Source organism: Metarhizium brunneum, chromosome 5, assembly GCF_013426205.1.
Source record: "Metarhizium brunneum chromosome 5, complete sequence".
Lineage (NCBI taxonomy): Eukaryota > Fungi > Ascomycota > Sordariomycetes > Hypocreales > Clavicipitaceae > Metarhizium > Metarhizium brunneum.
In genome coordinates this window covers 545,191-565,626 of record NC_089426.1, presented here as the reverse complement: position 1 = coordinate 565,626, position 20,436 = coordinate 545,191, and the positions used below count along the sequence as shown (strand labels likewise).

Genomic DNA, 20,436 nt, shown 5'->3' with positions numbered 1-20,436 from the left:
CTGTATTAATGTCTGTCCATGGCAGTCCTGTCAACACCCTCGTAGCCTCTTGATCCCCTGGCGGCCAAGTGACGCAGGAAGTTTGGATTCGCTTGATAAAGTCAAGTGTTTGTTTGTATCGGGTTCTGTCAAATATAGGCCGACTACCGTGTGTAGCCTTAATATGATTACTATAGTTATGAAATAAATAATATAGCTGGGTCTGGTGTTTTTAGACCTCGGTGTGGTAGGGTGCATCGACATTAATTTTCTCCTAAATAGGGCAAGTTGTTACTTTTTATACTGCCGCGATGTGGTACTGTAAAACTCCTTGCTATAGCTTCTCTGAATCGGCGAAGCTTACTATATATAACACCAAGTCTCTAGCTAGTAATCTCCGATATCAGGTGTAAAAGCCTTATTATAAAATTGCTTCTCCTTCCTCCAGCCCCAAATACCTAAACCGCGGCGGTTATCTGCACTATTATGCACTGGCTTTAATAACAACTTTATCTCGGAACCCCGTAATTATAACAGTTCAAGGACATAATAACTGCTCCTGCACTAAAAAATAGCAGGAATTTTAAGTACTTAGCTTTTCGTATTAATATAATTTTTATAATCTGCGAAAGCCGCTAGAAATTAGCTACTAAATTAGACACTTACTATAAAACTTAACTTTATAAATATTCGTAGACACCTATCTATTACCAACTATACTTACTTATCTTATAAAGTAGATTTATAATTATAAGTTTATTCTAAACAAGCGCTACAGCCAGAATATTAATTTAGATCTTATAGAAGTTAGTAATAACAAGTACTAGATATATATAGCATATAACAGAGATAAGCCTTATAAAAACTATAACAGGCTGTCGGCCCATGCAGACTGCATAGTTATTGCAGTTGATAGTGCTTGTTGAGATATGATATCGTACTTTCAATCGTTGAACGCAATAGCGACGCCAGCCGGTATTGTCTTTTGGGTCTGCTTGTTAAGCAGACACTACTCTCACATTTCTATACCAAAGGACTCAGCCTAATTCTCGAATAATGTGAAGGACATGGCGAGGATATAGTCAATTACGTGGACACCGAATTGAGAATTGGACAGGCCTTTTATGGCTCGCTTAACTACGGATGTCTTTCTTTGAAGGTGTAAACCTATCGGCCCTAACAACCAATCCTGCATAGCCAGCCATTCGCTCCAACTGGCTTCCGCGGACTGCATTTCCTGTTCTGTTATATATTATTGTGGTACTAAAAAAGGGACTGTTTGTTCTTCGCAGAATACCGTAGTGAGATTTGACACATAGGCAAGTCTCACTCTTTGCTGCTAGGAGGAAGTTCTAACGCTCTGCTTATATAATATGACTAACGCCTGATTTCCACTGTTCGCCGAAGAAGCAACTTATAATATATAGATAAGCCAGCCTTGTGACTACCAGACAATAAATATATGGAGTAGGTGAAACAAAAATAGAGGCAATAGATATTTCACATGCTCGGAAGCTAAATATATAGTTAATAGCCTGGGCTTAAACTGATAGTCTTGGGATGGTAGGCGAATATTAGTAAAAGCCGCGATCATTTAAACCTGGTTATTATGTTGGGTATGTTATATAAAGTATTTAACATAAGCTGTATATGCCGAGTAATAATTACGGAAGCAGGATAAGTGCTCTTATGTAGTCTGGACATGTTAACGAATCGAACTAGCCACTTCTATTAAGGGCCGTACCTGTTGCACTATGCTTGACGGCTATATGCCAAGCATGATGAACGAGAATGCATTCCATTCTGCTCTGGACTTTTCTCTTTTTTCTAAGCGTTCTCTCGTTAAATACGTTTTCTTTTGTTCAACTAATTTGCACCTTCCGATTGATTGAGGAATCCTTCTTTTTTTCTAGCCTATAAACTGCGACTGCAAGTGTATTCTGGAACGGGCGGCCGGTATCCGCTCGATATGAACGGCCGTTAGGTGGGGTATATTAAAAAGTCTGACACTTTTTGGCCTGGTATTCACAAGGTCGGGATGTGCGTTTAGCCATGTTTTACATGACAGAGAGCATGCCGTTTATCTGCAGTATGTTGGCGATTATTCGGTACTTCGTTTACACCTCATGACCCTCCATCATACTGGGCCATAAAGAGACCTTCATTTTACACGACTGGTCATCCATATCTACCGCTGGCTCGCAGCCACCATGGTTGTAGAATTCTGCAGTCAAATAGTAAAAGAGGCGCAGTAGAACTCGCCCAGGGTAAAAAGGTAGCCGCTTAAGGATCCTTCTGCTTCTTATTGCAAGTTGTGACTTGAAAATCCCTGGCAGATAAGTCACTAAGTTTAATGTGATATAATAGAGATATGTATAAGCAATTAGAGCCGGCTCAGGTAGATAGATATAGATGTTTAGTTATAAAACTGCAAGATAGAGGCATCCAGGTGCCAGGATAAAGTCGGCGCCCGGACGTCGCGAACCGTTTAAGTAAACCTTAAGTAAGCCCAGCCACATCCGGGGCGACTAATACGTGGGCACCTGGCTTCGGCGTACTACTTTGATTGGTGCCAAGCAAGTGGGACAAGGAAAAGGGTCGGCATTATCAACTCCGACGGAAGCCAAGAGTCACACTTTTATCAAACTTTAATTCCTCCGCCGGAGTTCTGTTTGCACGGCTCAGAACGTTAGTAGTAACCCGGTCAGCGGATCGGAAAGCCCGGCTCCCGGAATAAGCTTTGCGAAGTTTGTACAGAGTTATGTATAGCATTGATCCCTATTACTTGTGTGCCACGCCCCACTTCTTCGGGCATCAGCAATTTTTGCATTTCGAGGGGTGCGGGGTAAGTGCTATAGTTAGCGTGATATTTCTGTCCAGTTATTAAGAGTTATTATTAACTACGCTTTCCCCCGAGATATTTAATACTTTTGGAATACTGATTTCGCTCAACCGTTTAGTTATATTATAATGGCTTCCCGAAGTGGACAGTGCAACTGCGGATCGGTTGCCGTCTCATTGAAGGCAAATCCTTCTGAGACTATTGTTTGTCACTGGCAAGTCCCCCAGACCATTCAAGCTGTCCACTGCAGTTGCTAACAATTACTCTCAGCCTAAACTGCCGTCGTGCTGGTGGTCGTATGTGACATGCACTGTACATAGCATCTGAAATATTACTAATAACTAATATAAAACTCAGCTTATTCAATCAACTACGTCTTGGACGACAGCGAGGTTATAATTGACGACCTTAAACATTCACTCAAGGAGTATAAGGACCTCAATACCAAGTCTGGGAACTTGGTAAGAGTATGTCCCTAGATACCATTGAGCGTTGAATGGACAAGTTTGCTGATAGGTCTCGGTATTGACAGCGGAACTTTTGTCAAGCGTGTGGAAGGTACGAGTCGCGTGTCTCTCATATTCCCCTGAACCAACCTGACAGTTACAGTATTGCTAACGTAAAAATGGCACTCTCAGCCCGGTATACACAAAGAGCATAACTATGCCAGGTAAATTGCTGGTAAAGGCATCGCTATTTGATGAGGTAGTTGTCGCGAGGGCGGATGTATTCACAGAACGGAAAATACACTGGGCTTAAGTGCTGTCCAGTAAGGGTCAGCAAGGGTTCGTAAGGGTTCTTACGGTGAAGCGCCGGATCCGGGCATCTGCCGGATTTCCACATGTAGGACTCTGGGCGTCAGTCTGGAGATACTCAACAATAACCAGTTTAAATCTCTCAAAAAACCCTTATATTTAATGAAAGTACTGATGTTAAATGCATTTCAGTCTATGTTATAATCTTCAAGCTATCGTGGCCACCCCGAGTCCCGATATAACACTACTATCTCTTGAGCCTTTTACAACAAGTAAAGGTCTTTTTGAACCAGTTATACCTACTAGAGTTATATTCAGCAGATTCTCCGACTTTGCCTTGAATTAAATTGGCAATTCTAAAGGTGCTGGTATCTCCGCGTTTGATAGAACAGCGATAATTATTTTGTCCTAAGATTTTATGTTCTTCTGTAGTATTACTCCATCTATAGAATTGCCCGAAGACTTTTATCCGGGTCCGCGGTAATCGAAGAAATCGCAGCGATCAGACATTTCGCTACACCCACTGCTGCATTCTGCGATGCCTTGTCCTGCCAGAACTCTAGGGTCACCGAAATCGTATCCGTGGAATCTTCTACACGGACATAAATGTCCCATTCCACAGGATCGAGCCAATCACACATGAAAATGGAGTGGCCATCGTCCGTTAGAGGCAAGTCGGGTGCCGCTCGTTGAAAGGATATAGCAGTGTTAAAAGGCTTGCTGCTACGCTGCCGTACGTTCGTGCCGGACGGAGTTTGATTCCATAGGCTATGGATAAATTCGGCGTTTAGTTTCCTCAGTATCTGCAGGACACTTTTCTGCTCCTTGTCGAGGTCAACTCGACACGGAACGAGGTCCATGAGTGGTCCGAACATATTGGATGCTTCTGCCACTGGTGCATCCCGTCTTGAGACAAGGTTGCCAAAACAAGGTGATGTCAGCCCTGTATATTTATATAGCACAATTGCCCAAGCTGTCTTGATGAGAGTAGCAGCGGTAATTTCCCATTCCGCGCAAAAGGTGCGTATCTTGAAGGTGTCCATGTCGGGGACATCAACGCGGAATGTGCTACTGTGTTTCCTGTCCTGGCTGTCTCCCAACACTGGAATAAAGCACGGCACAAAGTCGTCGCTGCCTTCATCATGCAATTTCGACTCAGTTGACCAAGGTCGCTGTTTGAATATGTACTTGACGTATTCTCCAAACAATGGACCGTTGGGTTCCAGTGTGCGGTTATATGCGGACCGGAAGTCTCTAAGCAAGAGGTCAATGGAATAGCCGTCACAGATGGCGTGATTAATCTCCAGTTGAAGCTGCGCCACATTCCCATTGCACTGGTAGACGGAAAGGTGATGTTGAGGGACATGCTTCTGGTATCCCACGACTCGGGGTCGGGCTTGCAAGGGCACATTTTCCGCGGCCTCTACATGAGATATTTTCGGCACATAATCCTTCAATACAATATGCATAGGCTCATTGGTCCCAGGGATGTCGTCCACTAGCAGCGTGCGAAGGAGGGAATGTCGCCGTACAACTGCAACCCATGCCTGCTCAATCCTCAACAAGTCAACTGCTTTGTCTTGGCAGCCGCGTATTGTAACGCCAAGCTCAATACGGTACTTTCGGGAGTCTTTCTTTTGTGCCTTCAGCATATCCTTCTGCAATGGTGTGCACGGGTACACATCGTCGATGTCTTCAACGCGTGTGATGCCCCATGAAGAATTGAGGCGACGCTGAAACTCGTTTATATCTTCGTAGGAAGTGAAGGCCATTGGGAAATTTGACAAAGTACACTGGAACGGCCGGTCCTTTAATGTTTTGGCAAGCTGTTTCAACGTCACCTGATATTGCTCTACCCAGGCTTCAATCCTGTCCCGATGACGAATATTATCGGGAAAGTCACAGCTCACGGTGAAGCGCCCTCGGTCCACGTGCGCCTCAATATCGAATAATGCAAGCTGGCGAAGGCCTGTGGAGAAAGTAGTGCTTGGATCATTGGGCATGGAAATATTCCGAAACAGGGCGTCGTCTCGCTCAAACTGCTGATACGAGCCTGCATAGTTGAACAGTACTTCAACAGGGAAATCCGAGATGTTAGCTGCTGCGGCTTTCTTATCCGCAAATTTAGATGTGAAGTAGGACCAGCCGTTCTTTGGAAACGACCTAATAAAATCCTTGGTGCGACAAGTAGCATCTAGAAGATTTTCATGACCCAAAGCAGGCACGTGCACTGGGAATATGGTTGTAAACCAACCAACCGTGTGCGAAAGGTCAACAAGGTCATCCCACGGCTCACGCCCATGTCCTTCGCTGAATATAGAGACTGATGACCGATCTGTGAATACAGTGCTGAAAGAATAGGCAAGAGCGGTTATCATAAGCTCGACTGGCCGTGTGCCGAACGCCTCATTGCAGCTACCCATTATGGCATCGGTTGACAGTTTGTCGAGAACGAATTGGCTTGTTGCCAGTGTGCTGTTGCGAGCCGGGATCACATCGAATCCCCAGTAGGACAATGGAGATGGCTGGATTGTGCTTTTCCCATGCCCTTCTCCGGGGCCAAGCTGGCTTGCTGCGTATTGTGCCTGCAAGGAACACCATGTCCGAAAACTTGTTATTACCTGCGTGTATATTGGACGCTTAGTTATCAGCATCTCGAGTTCTTGTAGCAGAATACGCCAAGAGACAAGATCTACGACCAAGTGGTGGATGGTTATGAAGAGAGACTGAGACTTTGTGTCCTGCAACAACACCGCAGCGACCAGAGGACCGTCTTCTATATTGAGCCTTTGGCGACACCGGCTAATTGGGCCGTCATTTGCTTTGCTAGCTGAAGATTCTGATGTGTGCTCCTGGCAAACGTGGAATGAGCCCAAGATATCGCTGCTGATGTGCTGTTGCCATGCCCCCTGGCTAGTCTGGCTGAAGCGCGCTCTTAACATTGGATGTCTGGATACAATGGCCTCAATGGAGCGTAACACCGACACAAGGGATACAGAAGCCCGCAGCTCAAGGAGAAAGCTTTGATCGAAAGGCTGGCACGTTGGGTTCTCGTGTACTTGCATATACAGCTGCTGAATTGGGCTCAACCGGAAAGGCTGGCCGTCATCTGTTTCGGCCGTGTTGGTAGGATTCACGGCCGGGTCGGGCTTGATTTCGCGAGCTGAGGGAGTTGCTGCTAGCAGGGCGATGGTCTTCTTCTGTAGAATTTCTGCGGTAGAAATGCTGACCCCAGAGAGTCGGACGGCTGCCGAAACTTGCATGGCCGTGATAGAATCACCCCCCAGGCGGAGGAAGCTGTCGTCGATGCCAATGGTTGCAGCATTGATGTTGAGGACGCCCGCCCAGATCCGTTGAAGCTCACGCTCCGCGCTGGTAGATGGCGGGCGTTTCTGGACATGAGAATCGCTACATGTACGCAGCTCGGCCAGCTGCTGGGCACTGAAGCTGGCCCCGAGCTGACGCAGACGCCGTCGGTCGGTTTTGCCCGAGTTGTTGAGAGGCAGGGCTTCAAGAGCGAAGTAGACGGTCGGGAGCATGTAGGCCGGCAAGCTCCGGGCCAGCTCATTTTCCACCTGGGCGGATATTGCAATAACTTGGGGCACCAGTGTTCCATTGCATGTTCCATTTGTTCCACTTGAGGCCGTGCTGGTCGGGGTTCTCCGTGAGTCGCCGTTCCGGCCCCGACTCGGAAACCGTGATGTGGCATCATCCATCGCTACAAACACAGCCAGTGTTGGAACGGCTCCTTGCCCTCCTGGTATGATGACCTCTGCAGCCGCCTGCTTCACACCTGGTATGCATGCTCTTACATGCTGCTCAACCTCTCCTAGTTCCACTCGCTGACCGCGGATCTTGACTTGGGCATCCCGGCGGCCAATACATGTCAGGGTTCCGTCTTCGTTGTATCGGACAAGATCACCCGTCTTATAGAGGCGACCGCGCCGTCCAGGCAGGCTGAAAGTTCCTAGAGTCAGCCATTTGGGATCTTCGATAAACACTGCTGCATTTCTCTCCGGGTCGTTTAGATAGCCGCGCCCGACAAGGGGACCTTCGAGTACTAGTTCACCAATGCAGCCGGCTGGCAACAGATGATCGTAATTATCTGGGTCCACAACCCAGGTCACAAGCCCGACTCCTCTACCCATGCAAGGAGCATCTTGGGGCCTCGCCGAGAGGAAATTCATTGTGCTGACGGGAGTGCATTCCGTCGGTCCATATATATTGACCACGTCAGCCTTCCCCCACCAGGGCGCGACGTCTGTGGCATGCAGCATTTCTCCAACAAACAGTATTGACTTGAGCTCGGGAACTTGTTCTGGAGACAGGGTTCGAGCAACAGATGGTGTAAGTGTGGCAACATTGGCCCTCAACGACGCCATACTGGCAGCCAGGTTATCCTTTCGATCTTCATCCCTTGGCACGCATAAGCAGCCCCCTGCCGCGAGAATCATCAGAGTATTGTGGATAGGAGCATCAAAACTATGTGATGCAAAGTCAAAAATCCTGGACCCTCTGTTAAACAAAAGGCCCGCTTGATGATGTATGGCTGATGAGAAACTTGTGTGTGGAATGACGACTCCTTTCGGATTGCCAGTACTGCCCGAGGTGAAGACGATATAGGCGACAGATTCAGGCTTGATGCTTGGAAGTGGACCAAAAGTCTTGCCTTTCATATTTAATAAAGATTCTGGGCCGACTACAATTACATCTGAACAGAGTCGTGAGGCAATTGACTGAGTGTCCGGAGACGATAAAATTAGGCGGGCGTCAACCTGCCGCACAAGATGCTGGAGATAGTCTTGCGGAACAGAGCAGTCTAGCATGACGAAAGCGCCACCAGCCTTCAGAACGGCAAGCATCGAAACAGTTGTCCACATGGACTTGTGGAAGCACAATGGGATGACCATGCCTGGCTCGACACCCGACGAGACAAGCTGGCCCGCCAATATTGTTGCGAGTCGACCCAGTTCACCATATGTCAGGCTGCCATTCCAAGCACACACGGCAGGGGAATGGGGTTGTAATTGTGCCTTTTGGTCAATTATGTCGTGGACGCATCGCTCCACAGACTCTGGAACGACCTTGTTCCACTCCCATATTTGGTTGAGATCCTGGGCCGTTGCCGTCTTCACTTCTGACAAAGTCATGTTCTGTGCATCATTCAGCTGGCGCATCACAAATTCGAGTCTTCTTAGCAGCCCTTTAAGCACCCATGGCTCAATCACTGTGGCGTCAAAGGCAGCAGACGCCATGATGGTGTCCGAACCCAGATGGACTTGCAGAGTAATGGCATATGTACCCATACCCGTCATTTGTTTGTCGTCCCAGTTCCATCTTCCAAACATGACATCGGTACTGTTTGCATCCTGCGGTTGGATAACAAGCAGAGTCTGGAACATGCAAGCTTTCCGGCACTCGGGTGATATCTTGGCAATTCGGTGCAAGCCCGCCTGCTCAAAGGGTATCATGTCTGTGGACTGCTGCTGGACTGTATCCAAGTAGTCTGAAACTCTCTGATTTCCGGGCAAAGTCACTCTCACAGGAATGGTTGTGAAAGTTGGTGCCACCATTGACTCGACGCCCTCAACCGGTGCGCTTCGTCCCGACACTGTTGAGCCAAACACCACGTCGTGCGAGTTGGTGGTTCGCCCAGCGATCAAGGCCCACGCCGCACGGATCAGTGTTGCGGTGGAAACATTGGCTGAGGTTTGAATCCGTGGAAATTCGAATTCTTCAACGTTGCTAGCCGCTTTCACTGGTTGTGTCGTGGATGGAAGAGGCTCCGGGAAGGGGACACATTCACTGCCGGCCATGGCCCGTCTCCAATAATCCACCAGTGCCTCGTCTTTTTGATCTTGTATATACTTTATAAAGGATTGGAAACTAGGTCCGTTGTCGATTTGTTTACCCAAATATGCGCGGTGTACTGCCTCCGCGACCAGATTCATGGACCAGCCGTCAAAGAGGCAGTGATGGACTGTCCACACAAGCCATTTCGCCTTTCCGGCGTCGTCCCTGACGAGCGCGTATCGAGTGAGTGGGTCACCCAAAGCCATTGAGTGTGCTTTATCTGACATCTGGTAGTTTTCCAAGCCAGTTGCATGAATCCAGCGAATATCTTCATCCAGTACGATCTGAACCAGACCGTAGTGGTCATGCTGGACAATTCTGGTTCGCAACACGGGCGTCGCACGAGTGACTTGCTCCCAAGCCGTACACAGGTCGTTTAATCGAACATCGGGAGCCAGTTCAATGACAACTTGCATAATATAATCTCCTGCTTGTTTCAACGCCAAGGACATGAGGCCCTCCTGGAGTGGAGTACAGGGACAAACATCTTGTACTCTGGCCGGATCAACATCGTGGTAGTGGCTAGAAATGACTCGGAGAAACGAAGCAATGTCAAAACGATGCCCGAGAAGAGAAAACGCTTCAATTTCTTTTGACTCTGTAGCTGACCGCGAGATACTGTGTTTCGCAAACTGACCAATAGTTGGGTACCGCAAGATGTCGGCCACTGTTAGTTTCAAGCCAATCTTGCGGGCTTCACGAGTCATCATCATTGCAGCAATAGAATCGCCTCCAAGATGGAAAAAGTTATCCTCTAAACCAAGGTTACAGGCATCAATATTGAGTACCTGAGACCATAGTTTCTGGACGCATTGCTCGGCCTCGGTGGCGACCTGTCCGCTCATCACTCGTCTGGATGCTCGCATGGCTGCCAGACGCTCGATGGGCAAGGACGCCCCAATGTTACGAAGCTGCTTTCGATTCAACTTGCCGGTATTCGTCGTGGGTAGTTTTCTCATAGTGAGAAATGCCGTCGGCACCATATAACTTGGCAGCTGCTCAGCGATGCGTTTCTCAACAGAATCGGATGTTGGCAGAACCCCAATGCCACCAGCAGGATCAAACTCACTGCCCTTTGACGCGGCATTGCTGCTATTCTTTTGTGGGTGTTGTTCCGGACCCAACTGTATGAATGCCGCTAGGAAAGGCCTTGTCTTGCCGGTTTGCGGTACAATGACTTCAGCAGCGACGTGGATTGCCTCTGGTGTGCATTTCTGCACCCAGTGCTCTACCTCGGCAAGCTCGACGCGCTGTCCACGTACTTTGACCTGTGTGTCTTTACGGCCGATGAAGACCAAGGTTCCGTCCCCATTGAACTTGACTAGGTCTCCTGTTCTGTAGAGCCGGCCATGTCGTCCCGATTGGCTGCTGCTGCCTTGAAGCAGCCAAGCCGGGTCGTTGATGAAGACGGAAGCAGTCTTTTCTGGATTGCCCAGGTACCCACGACCAACAATCGGCCCTTCGAGCAATAACTCGCCGATTGCTCCAATTGGTAACAGTTCGCTATAGTCATCGGGATCTACAACCCACGCAACGGCTCCCACGGCATGTCCTATATGGAGAGTTTCCTCTAGAGCAGGAGGCTGGTAGTTGATGGTGCTGTTGAACAGACACTCTGAGCTTCCATAGGTATGAGCTACATGTACTTTACTCCCCCACCATCGTTCAAAATCCCTCTGGTCAGACCTCTCGCCCGAGAAAATGATTAATTCCAGAGTGGGCGTGTCTTCTGGGCTGAGAAGCCGAGCAAGAGTTGGCGTCACTTCCATGACGTTGGCTCGCAAGGCGGTTATACTCTCTGGAAGCCGTCGTCTTCGATCCTCCTCGCCCGGGACGCACAAGCAGCCGCCCGCGTAGATGGCCAGGAAGAAATTGGCAAGTGTAGTAGCAAAGCTATATGATGCAAAGTCGAAGATCCTCGACTCTGGCGTGAGGCGCAAGTAGCTTGCTTGATGGTGGAGAGCTGACGCTACATTCGCGTGTGTGGCCATTGCGCCTTTGGAGGTTCCTGTGCTTCCCGAGGTGAAGCACAAGAAGAGAAGAGATGATGGGTTACAGTACGGCAGTTGTCGAGTCGCTTGCTTGTTGATATGGTCCTCGTCCCCCTGTTCGTAATCCACGCTCCTGAAGTAGTCGGAGCTTATAACAATGACGTTATTCACGAGTCGTGAGCTCAACGCCTGGTTAGACGCAGAACTTAGCATCAACCGCGCGTTGACTTGTCCCAAGACATCATGGAGGCGATTCTCAGGGAATGATGGGTCTAACAGTACATACGCTCCTCTTGCCATGGTGACTCCCAGCATCGCAACCGCCGTCCACATGGATTTTTCAAAACATAGTGGCACAAGTACTTCAGGTCCAATGCCCTGGCCAACAAGTGTGAAGGCTAACTTTTTGGCAAGCCGATATAGCTCACCGTATGACAGCTCTCCATCCCAGGCACAAATAGCGGGTGCATTGGGTTGGACCTGGACCTTCTTTTCAAACATGCTGTACATGCACTGATTGACTTGTGCTGGTGTGGTAGCATTCAACTTCCATAGTTCGTCGAGCTCATCGGGCGTCACCATGTTTATGTCCTTTAGTTTCTGGTCGGGACTTGCATTGCCAATCTGGATCGACACATATTCCAGCCGCCGCAACAATTTCCGTACTTCCCATTGCTTAATGACGGTCGCATCGAAGCTCGAAATAAATGTCATCTTGTTCTCACTGGGACATGTCTCTATTACCAGCGCGTAGGTGTGCGCGGATTGCTTGCCGCCATTGGTCTGACAATGTCGGATGCCCCGTGTCCGCGTGTGGTGAACCAGCAGAGTATGTAGTTGCTGCTCTTCCGTAGCATTCAGCCTTGACTTGCCATGCTGGCCTTCGTCAGCCATTTGTTTCTCCATTGCGCCGAGGTACTCGGAAATGTTTTGGTGGCCCGACAGCGACACGCGTATTGGAGAAATGTCTGTAGCCCAGACGCTGATGTTATCCTGCTTTCCAGCTGCTTCGCTTGGCAGGATGGTGGTGCCAAATATAACATGAGGTGAATTCTTGAGACGACTGGAGACCAAGGCCCAGGACGCGTTGATCAAGGCTGGTGTGGCCTTTAGAGAACCGACTTCGAATTGATGCTGTATCCTGTCTGGCACAGGTTGCTGCACATACAACGGGAGATCTGGGAATGGCTCATAGTCAACATCTCTCCAGAGGGATGGCCCCGCTCGTTGCAGGCTTTGCCCATCGTTTGCAGTGCCCATCTCCTCTTGCTTCTCGGGATATCGTGGGCGTTGTTTCTGGTCTAGTTTCGATGAATCGCAATACCCGTGAGTTGCAGTACAATGACGCCCGATCCACAGCTAGGAAAAGATAATTCTATAGTTGACGTATTTTAGAAAAATGGGCCACACCTGCGTCGGCACGTTTTACATGGCATGGCGCAACTTACCAATTACACCAGTCAACTCCTTCTCGTCCGTCTCTGCGGTGTTTTGGAGATGATGAACCTATTCTGCATGAGTGTGATGTCATGTCTTGGGACCCGTAATGGACGCTTCCACAATAGTGAATCTTCATCACATAGTTTGCTATCTCTTGTTCAAAGTTCACGGTGTGCTCGCCATGCAGCCACATTTGGATGGTACGACTGGCGGGCATCTTTGGAGTGGTGCAAGATGGATCAATAGATTACGCCAATCACCCTTCTCAGTCACGTCGGCATCCTGTAGCTTGCATTGTGCATGTGCAGAACAGTCAGCCAGCGCCTGTCGAAAGACCGGTGAGGCCTGATAGCCGACGCGGGAAGAGCTTGCATACATTTTCTTGTATGATGCATCAGCACAGCATTGCTTGTTTGGCAAAATGAGACAAGGCCAAGTGTGACAACCCACCCCAGGTTCACTATTCGCACCCCCTTCGCCTCTCTTCTCCAGCTTACAGGCGGTACCTATGTAACTCGGGTTCCTTGTATTGACAGTCAAGTGAGTTTTTAGTCAGAGAAACCATGTCTATGGCGTCTGGAGTATCCTCAGTCTTACCATGGCAAATGGGACGGCATGAGCAGCAAATGCCACGACTTTTGGCCAGTCGTGAACACAGCAGATAGCTTGCCATCTTAGGGAGGCGGCAGTACAAAAAGTCAAAATGTTGATGGTGCAAGCTGCAACAAAATTCTCTATACTCCGTCCGTCTGGTACTATCATTCACTACTTCCCCAGCCTAAATCAACATTGAATGCACGGTTCATTGGAGCGTTATAGGCATGGCGATACTTTGACAAGTAGCAACTGGCTTAACAGCTCTGGTACACAGCAGGACGTCTGCGACTTGGTTTAACAAGCTTCAAGTTTCATTTGTCCGGGGAATCTCTGCGGATAGATGAGCCGATACCCCCCGCGTCAATTTCCATTGTGAACAGCACCACCATCGATCTGCATATCATCTTCCGTCACAAGACAGCGCCAGCCAAACTCATCCTTTACTTTTCCCAGCTGAATTTCTCTGAGTGCCGCCAGAAGCTTCAAGCAGATAGGACCAGCTTCATTCCGTGAGTCGGGAATATATGTCACCGTCTCCCCCTCAGCATCGACACGCACATTTGGCTTCGCTGGCAACGTAACGGACCTGTTCTGCCGTGTGATGGACCGCACTGGTACCAAAGATGCCGCGGTGCCCGCTGCAATAACCTCCGTGAAATCCGGAAGCTCTGTGTATTTAATCGGCCTCTTTATCGTCTTCCAACCGTAGCTCCGCGCAATCTGCAGGATGCTATCGGACGTGATGCTCTCGATAATGCAGCGAGACTCTGGCACCGTAATTGCCACGCCATCGCCACCGTCATGAGCTGTTATCCCGATAAAGGCACAGGTACTAAACTCGTCCACTTCCTCGTGTCTCGCGCTGTCAAGGTGCAGCGTTATGCCGTAACCTTTACATTTTGCCTCATCGCTCCACCGGAGAACCGGCGCATAATTCCCGCCCAGTTTTGCGTGGCCTGCGCCGTTGGGCGCCGTGCGGTCAAACTCGTCAATGATCAAGGCCTTGACGGGATCTGCCCCGTGGGCTATACCCGTAGGAACGGCAAAAACGCAAAATGTATACTCGTTTGGTGCAGAGAGGCTCAAGTGTGGGCTTGAGCCGTAAAGTTGCGGTCGAAGATAGAGCGCGGCACCAGACTCGTGAGGCGGTACAAATGCTGCATTCAGAGCAACTACAGAGCGGCAGGCTTGTAAAAACATGTCCACGGGCACTCTTGGCATCGAGGCCACGTCGGCAGAATGTTGCATGCGAAGAGCATTGCGGTCGGGACGAAAGATGCTCACGACTGAGTCACCAGGGCCGCGAAAGGCTTTCAAACCCTCGGCAGCTTGTTGACCATAGTTGAGTGCTGGAGCCATGCCGTGGATGCTCATGTATGGGCTCGCAACGAAACGTAGGGGCGTCCATTGGCCTGTTTCTTTGGAATATTTTGACTCGACATGGCCGTTGACTAGATCGTTTGGCTTTCGTTATTACACGTCTCTCAGAAGCAGACGAGGCGCACTGATTTACCTTCGCTGAAATCAAAACCACTGGGCCAGCCATTGGCGTTGGCAAGAGGTGATGGTGGAAACGGAATCATGATGAATTGGTATAGGCACCCTTTTCCAAGGGCGTCTACAATACTCTGTATGTTGTCGTCCTTTGTGTTTGCGTGCCAACGCTTCACGTCGCACAGAACCATGCAAACCGGGTCATTGATATTACACGGAATGGTTACCAGAGGTTCTAGGAGGTCAATTGAGAAATACTGCACTCGACTACCGCCCGATTGGATACGCCACCCAGTGTTTCATCTCGTAACCGGAACTAGGAAACGTCGAAAGCAGTAATAGCGTACTCCGTAGTGAATTACGAAAGCATGCAAATGAAAGGCACTGATGGCGATCCAAGGCGGGGAACTTGCAAAGAGGCTGGTTGCAATATACGCATTCTCTGTCGGTGCAGGCGGCCTAAAACTGACATAAGAGCATCTACATGTGTATACAAACGTCCTAGCCTAACGCCACAGCTACCGGAGCCCATACGAGCCGACATCGATGCATTATCAGTCAGTCACCGACATGGTGGGACGGCTTGCCACGGCTTCTTTCTGTCCGGTTGCCTTTTCAATGGTGGTTGATAAGATACCAATATAAACGCAACTCGCAGGACGCAGCACAAATCTGTGTTACAGATGTGGGCCTCACCTGCAGCCGGTGTGACGCAGAGGACAGTGAGCCCAATGGAATCAGCAAAAGCAAGTTCCCTTGATGGTCCACGACGCTTTTGCCACGTCCTGGTCCAAATCAGATGTCACAGCATCGCAGATCCTGGATACATGCAGGCGTTCGCGGATACCCTGACGCTCTATTTTCTATGCGTCCTCCTTTTACAACATTTCTGCTGTACTTTTCATGCGAGTCCAAGCCAGGGTATATTGTGGCTGGCTGGACACCGCCGATGTTATCATATCTGACCAATCGACAATTAGCAACTCCTGTTTCACGACGCTCCCGACGTCGCCACTGTGTCATTCGGAAGGGGATGTTTTTATCCAAACGCCCAATCTTCTGATGGATCTTGAAGAATTCCGTGTTTTCAGGGTGGTAAAGCCGAATGAGCCGAGTATGGCCAAGCGACGAATCTGGTGTTCAATCCCCCTCTCCTTGTGCTACATAATACCAGTCTTTGAGAAGCAACAGGAAAAGGCGCTGAGTTACATTGTTTTATAGCAGATCAGCGACCTGAAGATGATGAATATGGACAAACCATGAACCAAGCAGTAGATGTAGGCATTTTAGCCGGACACTTGGATAAATAAATTAAAATGTGACCTCGATGAGATAAATGTCATCAAACATTGTCCACTCGAGAGCTATGCTCATACCACCCTCTGCCATATGTCATTCCAACCAATCATGCATGTTCTAGCTCGAATACAACTGATAATGTCAGCGATTCTATGCGATGCTTCCTCACACACGACCAATTAGCCTCATCAAAAACCCCGTCCCATTCGTCGATAGTAGGAAGGTAAACTCCCATCATCTCATGGCCGAGTTCAAAACCCAAAGTAAAAATCGGCAAAGTATCCTCGGTAACAGCCCCATCCGACCCCTTGGTGTTTAGCAATATTCTCGTGGCATCCCCCAGGAGGAACCTCCTCACTTTCGGAAACACCTCGCGTAAGCGCTTCAGCGTCTTTATGCAATTTTCTCGGGGCCAGAAATCATGCCCCATCATGAAGCACGTCAACAGGTCTACTTGTTTAAACTCGTCTTGATGCTCCATTTCCCGAGCATCACCCTCCATGAAGGTCAGACGATTGCTGTAGCCACGTTGCGCTGCCTCGGCCGCGGCCACCTTGAGAGCCGGACTAGCCAGATCAACACCAACGGCAGTGGTGTTGGGAAAGCGATCAAGGATTTGCATCAGCCGCTCGCCGCTGCCGCAACCGAGGTCAACCACGGACGTGAACTTGTAGTCTAGCCCATCCATGGCCGCCCAAAATGCGGGATCAAAGTGCTGGCGATTAATATCCCGGCAGGCATACGCTATGGCGGCAGTATCGCGCGTGTAATAGTTGTCCCCTTTGCGGTTCTCATTGCGTACAACGCACTGCATCTGCGAGAAGAGCGCCCCGGAGCCCAGGCTGAGCCAGTGGAAGAGCGATTTTGTACGATATGCCTCGTCGAACAGCGGGCCGGCGGCGACGACGTCGCCGTCTCGCTCTAGTACATGAACGACAACCAGTGAGGCTACCAGGCCTTTTGTAGATCCGATGTGTAGATTTTGCTGCGACGCAAACGTCTCCTCGTGCAGCTGCTTGTTGTTCTTGATTTGGTCCAGAATTCCGAGTTCCCACGCAGCGCCTATGGCCCAGCCTGCGACGGTGGAGTTGAAGATGTTGGCCACTGAACGCTCTGCATCGATGACAACGGAACCCATTGTGGTAATTTTGGGTTTAGTAGAAGGAAAATGCGGGAGAAGAAATTGCGACAAGGTTTGAGAAGTTTTGGACATTCAACAGTTTGGAGGGAGGAATTTTTGACAAGGCCCTTGTGATGAAATAGTTTTGGAACAATGGTCTTGGTCGGGGTTCATGGGCAAAAGAAGAAGACGGTTTCCGCTTGTGCTGTGAACTTTGGGGACGGCACGCCGACGAGTCAAGCTGATGGCCCTGTGGCAAGAGTTGTGCTATCGTGCCTAGGTGCAAAGTGTGATGCAAGTGTGTCCGGCTGATTATGCAGAGACAATGTCGCCAGTGACATCCCTGACTTGGGCCGTTTGTCTTCAATCTTTCTCATGTTCATCATTCTTCTCAAAGTCGGCGAAACGTCATTTGTGTGGCTGTTGACGACTTCGAATGGCAAAGGCGGGCACGGCAAGAGAATCTAAGCACGTTGCCTACAATACAAAGTATAGCAGTAGGTGGAATCACAACCATGCATTGCAGATGATGCTCCTGCAAGCTGTAGAAAGTGGGTAATTTCGGCGAGGAAATGGCTGACGGCAGCATGCTGTCACTACATATGTCAATATATTTGCTACTTTGATAAGTTGATGTCATTATATGGACTGGGGCATCGATGCGGTGCACATATGCACAAGCTGCGCACGTCTCGATGATCAACCGTCACCGAATTGCCCATGCTCATCTGCAAAATGGCAAGCAGAGATGAGCACTCTGGACTTGTTGGACTATGGTAAGACATGGCGCTATTAGCATGTGCTGAAACGATTCTGTCACCTGCATGTCTTTCTGGCCTATAAGCCAGCGATCCATTTCTGTCTCGAGAATATGCAACGGGTCAGTGAGTGAGCTATTCCGACAAATCACAAACAGAGACAGTACGTGTATATCGGGACTGTGTAAGGTGGCTTAGAATTGCCATGTTGTACCAGACTAAACACGGACGGCACAACTAATCCCGTCCCATAACCTGACACAACATCATAACGAGTTGGATGCTTCAGGGCTACGGCAAGCCTCGTTGACTAGCTCTGCATGTGAATAACATGCATTTATAAAATATGTTCAATACAGAGTGCAGGGCTCGAAGAGGGGATTTGGACTTCGGTTATGCTGCAGCCATTTCTAGATACGTCAAGGCGGTTTGTGTCTTTTACAACTGGTCATTGGATATTTACATGTGCATACTTCCAAGCTGTCAAACTCCAGATTAGCATGGGACCCACTCGTCTTTGTAGGAGACGAGCAACAAGATGGATTGATGGTTCGACAGCGGAACGCTAATGATGTCATTATATTGGCAATATTGCATGTTGTCTACTCGTTCCACGCCCCCTGCGCTTTGCATTTCGGGAGCAGACCTCGTAGCACCAGTAAGGAATGTTTTACACTTCCTTCTCGTTATTTGATACCTTGGAGCTGTGCACACAGGCTACTCCCAGCATCGAATCCCTTCTTTCTCAACATCACAGCGGTGTATGGTTCACTTTACGTGCACACGCGTCGTGGATTCTTTTAGTCCACTCATCTGGGAAACTTTCTGATCATTAAGAAGATACTACATATTTTCAAGCGAAATTCCGAAACCAACTCTGCTGTCATCCCCTAGCAAATACCAAAATACACACTCTAACCCTGATCCTCTGACAAACGCTAAACGCTTCCCAAACATGGCCTCCATGGACAAGATACTTGCGGCGTACAAAGAGCGTGTCGCATTGCATGAAGCTGGTACAAGTCCCTTCGCAAAGGGCATTGCTTGGATAGAGAACAAGCTCGTCCCTCTTCATGAAGCACGCATTCCGATTCTCGACCAAGGTTTCTGGCACAGTGATCTTGCTTACGACGCACCAGCCGTCTGGAATGGCCGGTTCTTTCGCCTCGACGATCACATTGACCGCCTTGATGCCAGCTGTGACAAGATATTACTCAAGTCGCCTCTCCCAAGAGACGAGATGAAGCGTATCCTATGCGACATGGTCTCCAAGACTGGACTCCGCGACGCCCAGGCCGTCATCATTGTCACACGGGGCTTGACAGACGTGCGTGGCTGGGACCCAAGGAAACTCGTCAACAACTTATACATGTTTGTCAAGCCATATGGTTGGTTGATGCAGCCAGAGAACCATTACGCTGGTGGCAGCGCCATGGTCGCCAGGACAGTCCATCGTATCCCTCCCGGAGCCATTGATCCAACGGTCAAAAACCTTCAATGGGGTGACTTGATACGAAGTGTTCTCGAGGTGCAAGATTGTGGTGCCACATATCCATTCCTGACAGATCAAGAGGGCAACTTGACTGAGGGCCCCGGGTTCAACATTCACCTTGTCCAGGATGGCGTAATATACACTCCTGACCGAGGGGTGCTCCAGGGCATCACGCGGAGAAGCGTCCTTGATCTGTGCAAGGCCAACGGAGTGGAAATCCGCGTCGACGTAGTGCCCGTTGACATGGTCTACCAGTGTGAAGAAATATTCCTGTCCTCAACTGCGGGAGGCATTCTGCCCATTACGAAGCTTGATGGTGTTCCGGTAGGGGATGGGAAGCCCGGCCCTATTACCATGAAGGTTTGGGATGCGTACTGGGGGATGCATGATGATGCAGCATATAATTTCCAGATTGAGTATACTAGTCCTTGAATGAAATTGGCTGGCTGCAAAATATCGTTCCTCTTGGGCGAAGACTCTGCAACATTCGCGTGACAAGTCTTAGTGACTTGATTTCTACGCGATAGCCATGCCCACGCTGTACCGACTCAACTATCGCGTTCATCACTATTTGGTCCACGTCTTGACTCCGGGCAGCATCTAGGAAGGCGGTGAAGACTCGCCGACATGTCAACTGGTACCAAATAAATTCTGGCTCGTTTGTAGACCATCTCCCGGTGAACATGCAGTGTGCAAATATGCCGCTACACCAGCACCTACGGCACACCTAATGTTGCGGCTGCAAAGATGCCCAACCCTACTATGGGGCTTGTAGATGAAAGAAGAAAAGGAGAGCAAGAAAAGGAAAAAAAGAGA

At 49.2% G+C, this 20,436-nt stretch overlaps 4 protein-coding genes across 4 annotated transcripts; 1 reads left to right on the top strand and 3 right to left on the bottom strand.

Annotated features, from left to right (window-relative positions):
• Nucleotides 1-4,019: 4,019 nt before the first annotated feature.
• atnA_1 (Nonribosomal peptide synthase atnA) lies at nucleotides 4,020-13,077 on the bottom strand (the record flags this gene model as incomplete). The annotated part of the gene is made up of 3 exons (XM_014687991.2): nucleotides 4,020-12,721; nucleotides 12,869-12,926; nucleotides 13,000-13,077. The coding sequence occupies 3 exons, from the start codon at nucleotides 13,075-13,077 to the stop codon at nucleotides 4,020-4,022; spliced, it is 8,838 nt and encodes a 2,945-aa protein (XP_014543477.2).
• A 740-nt stretch (nucleotides 13,078-13,817) lies between these two features.
• On the bottom strand, nucleotides 13,818-15,040 carry atnJ_1 (Aminotransferase atnJ; the record flags this gene model as incomplete). The annotated part of the gene is made up of 2 exons (XM_014687990.1): nucleotides 13,818-14,908; nucleotides 14,971-15,040. 2 exons carry the CDS (start codon nucleotides 15,038-15,040, stop codon nucleotides 13,818-13,820), a joined length of 1,161 nt encoding a protein of 386 aa, XP_014543476.1.
• Nucleotides 15,041-16,356: 1,316 nt separating this feature from the next.
• On the bottom strand, nucleotides 16,357-17,388 carry mppJ (Phenylpyruvate C(3)-methyltransferase; the record flags this gene model as incomplete). Its single annotated transcript, XM_014687989.1, has 1 exon — nucleotides 16,357-17,388. The coding sequence occupies one exon, from the start codon at nucleotides 17,386-17,388 to the stop codon at nucleotides 16,357-16,359; it is 1,032 nt and encodes a 343-aa protein (XP_014543475.1).
• A 1,695-nt stretch (nucleotides 17,389-19,083) lies between these two features.
• G6M90_00g082450 (uncharacterized protein) lies at nucleotides 19,084-20,052 on the top strand (the record flags this gene model as incomplete). The annotated part of the gene is made up of 1 exon (XM_014687988.1): nucleotides 19,084-20,052. The coding sequence occupies one exon, from the start codon at nucleotides 19,084-19,086 to the stop codon at nucleotides 20,050-20,052; it is 969 nt and encodes a 322-aa protein (XP_014543474.1).
• Nucleotides 20,053-20,436: the final 384 nt, after the last annotated feature.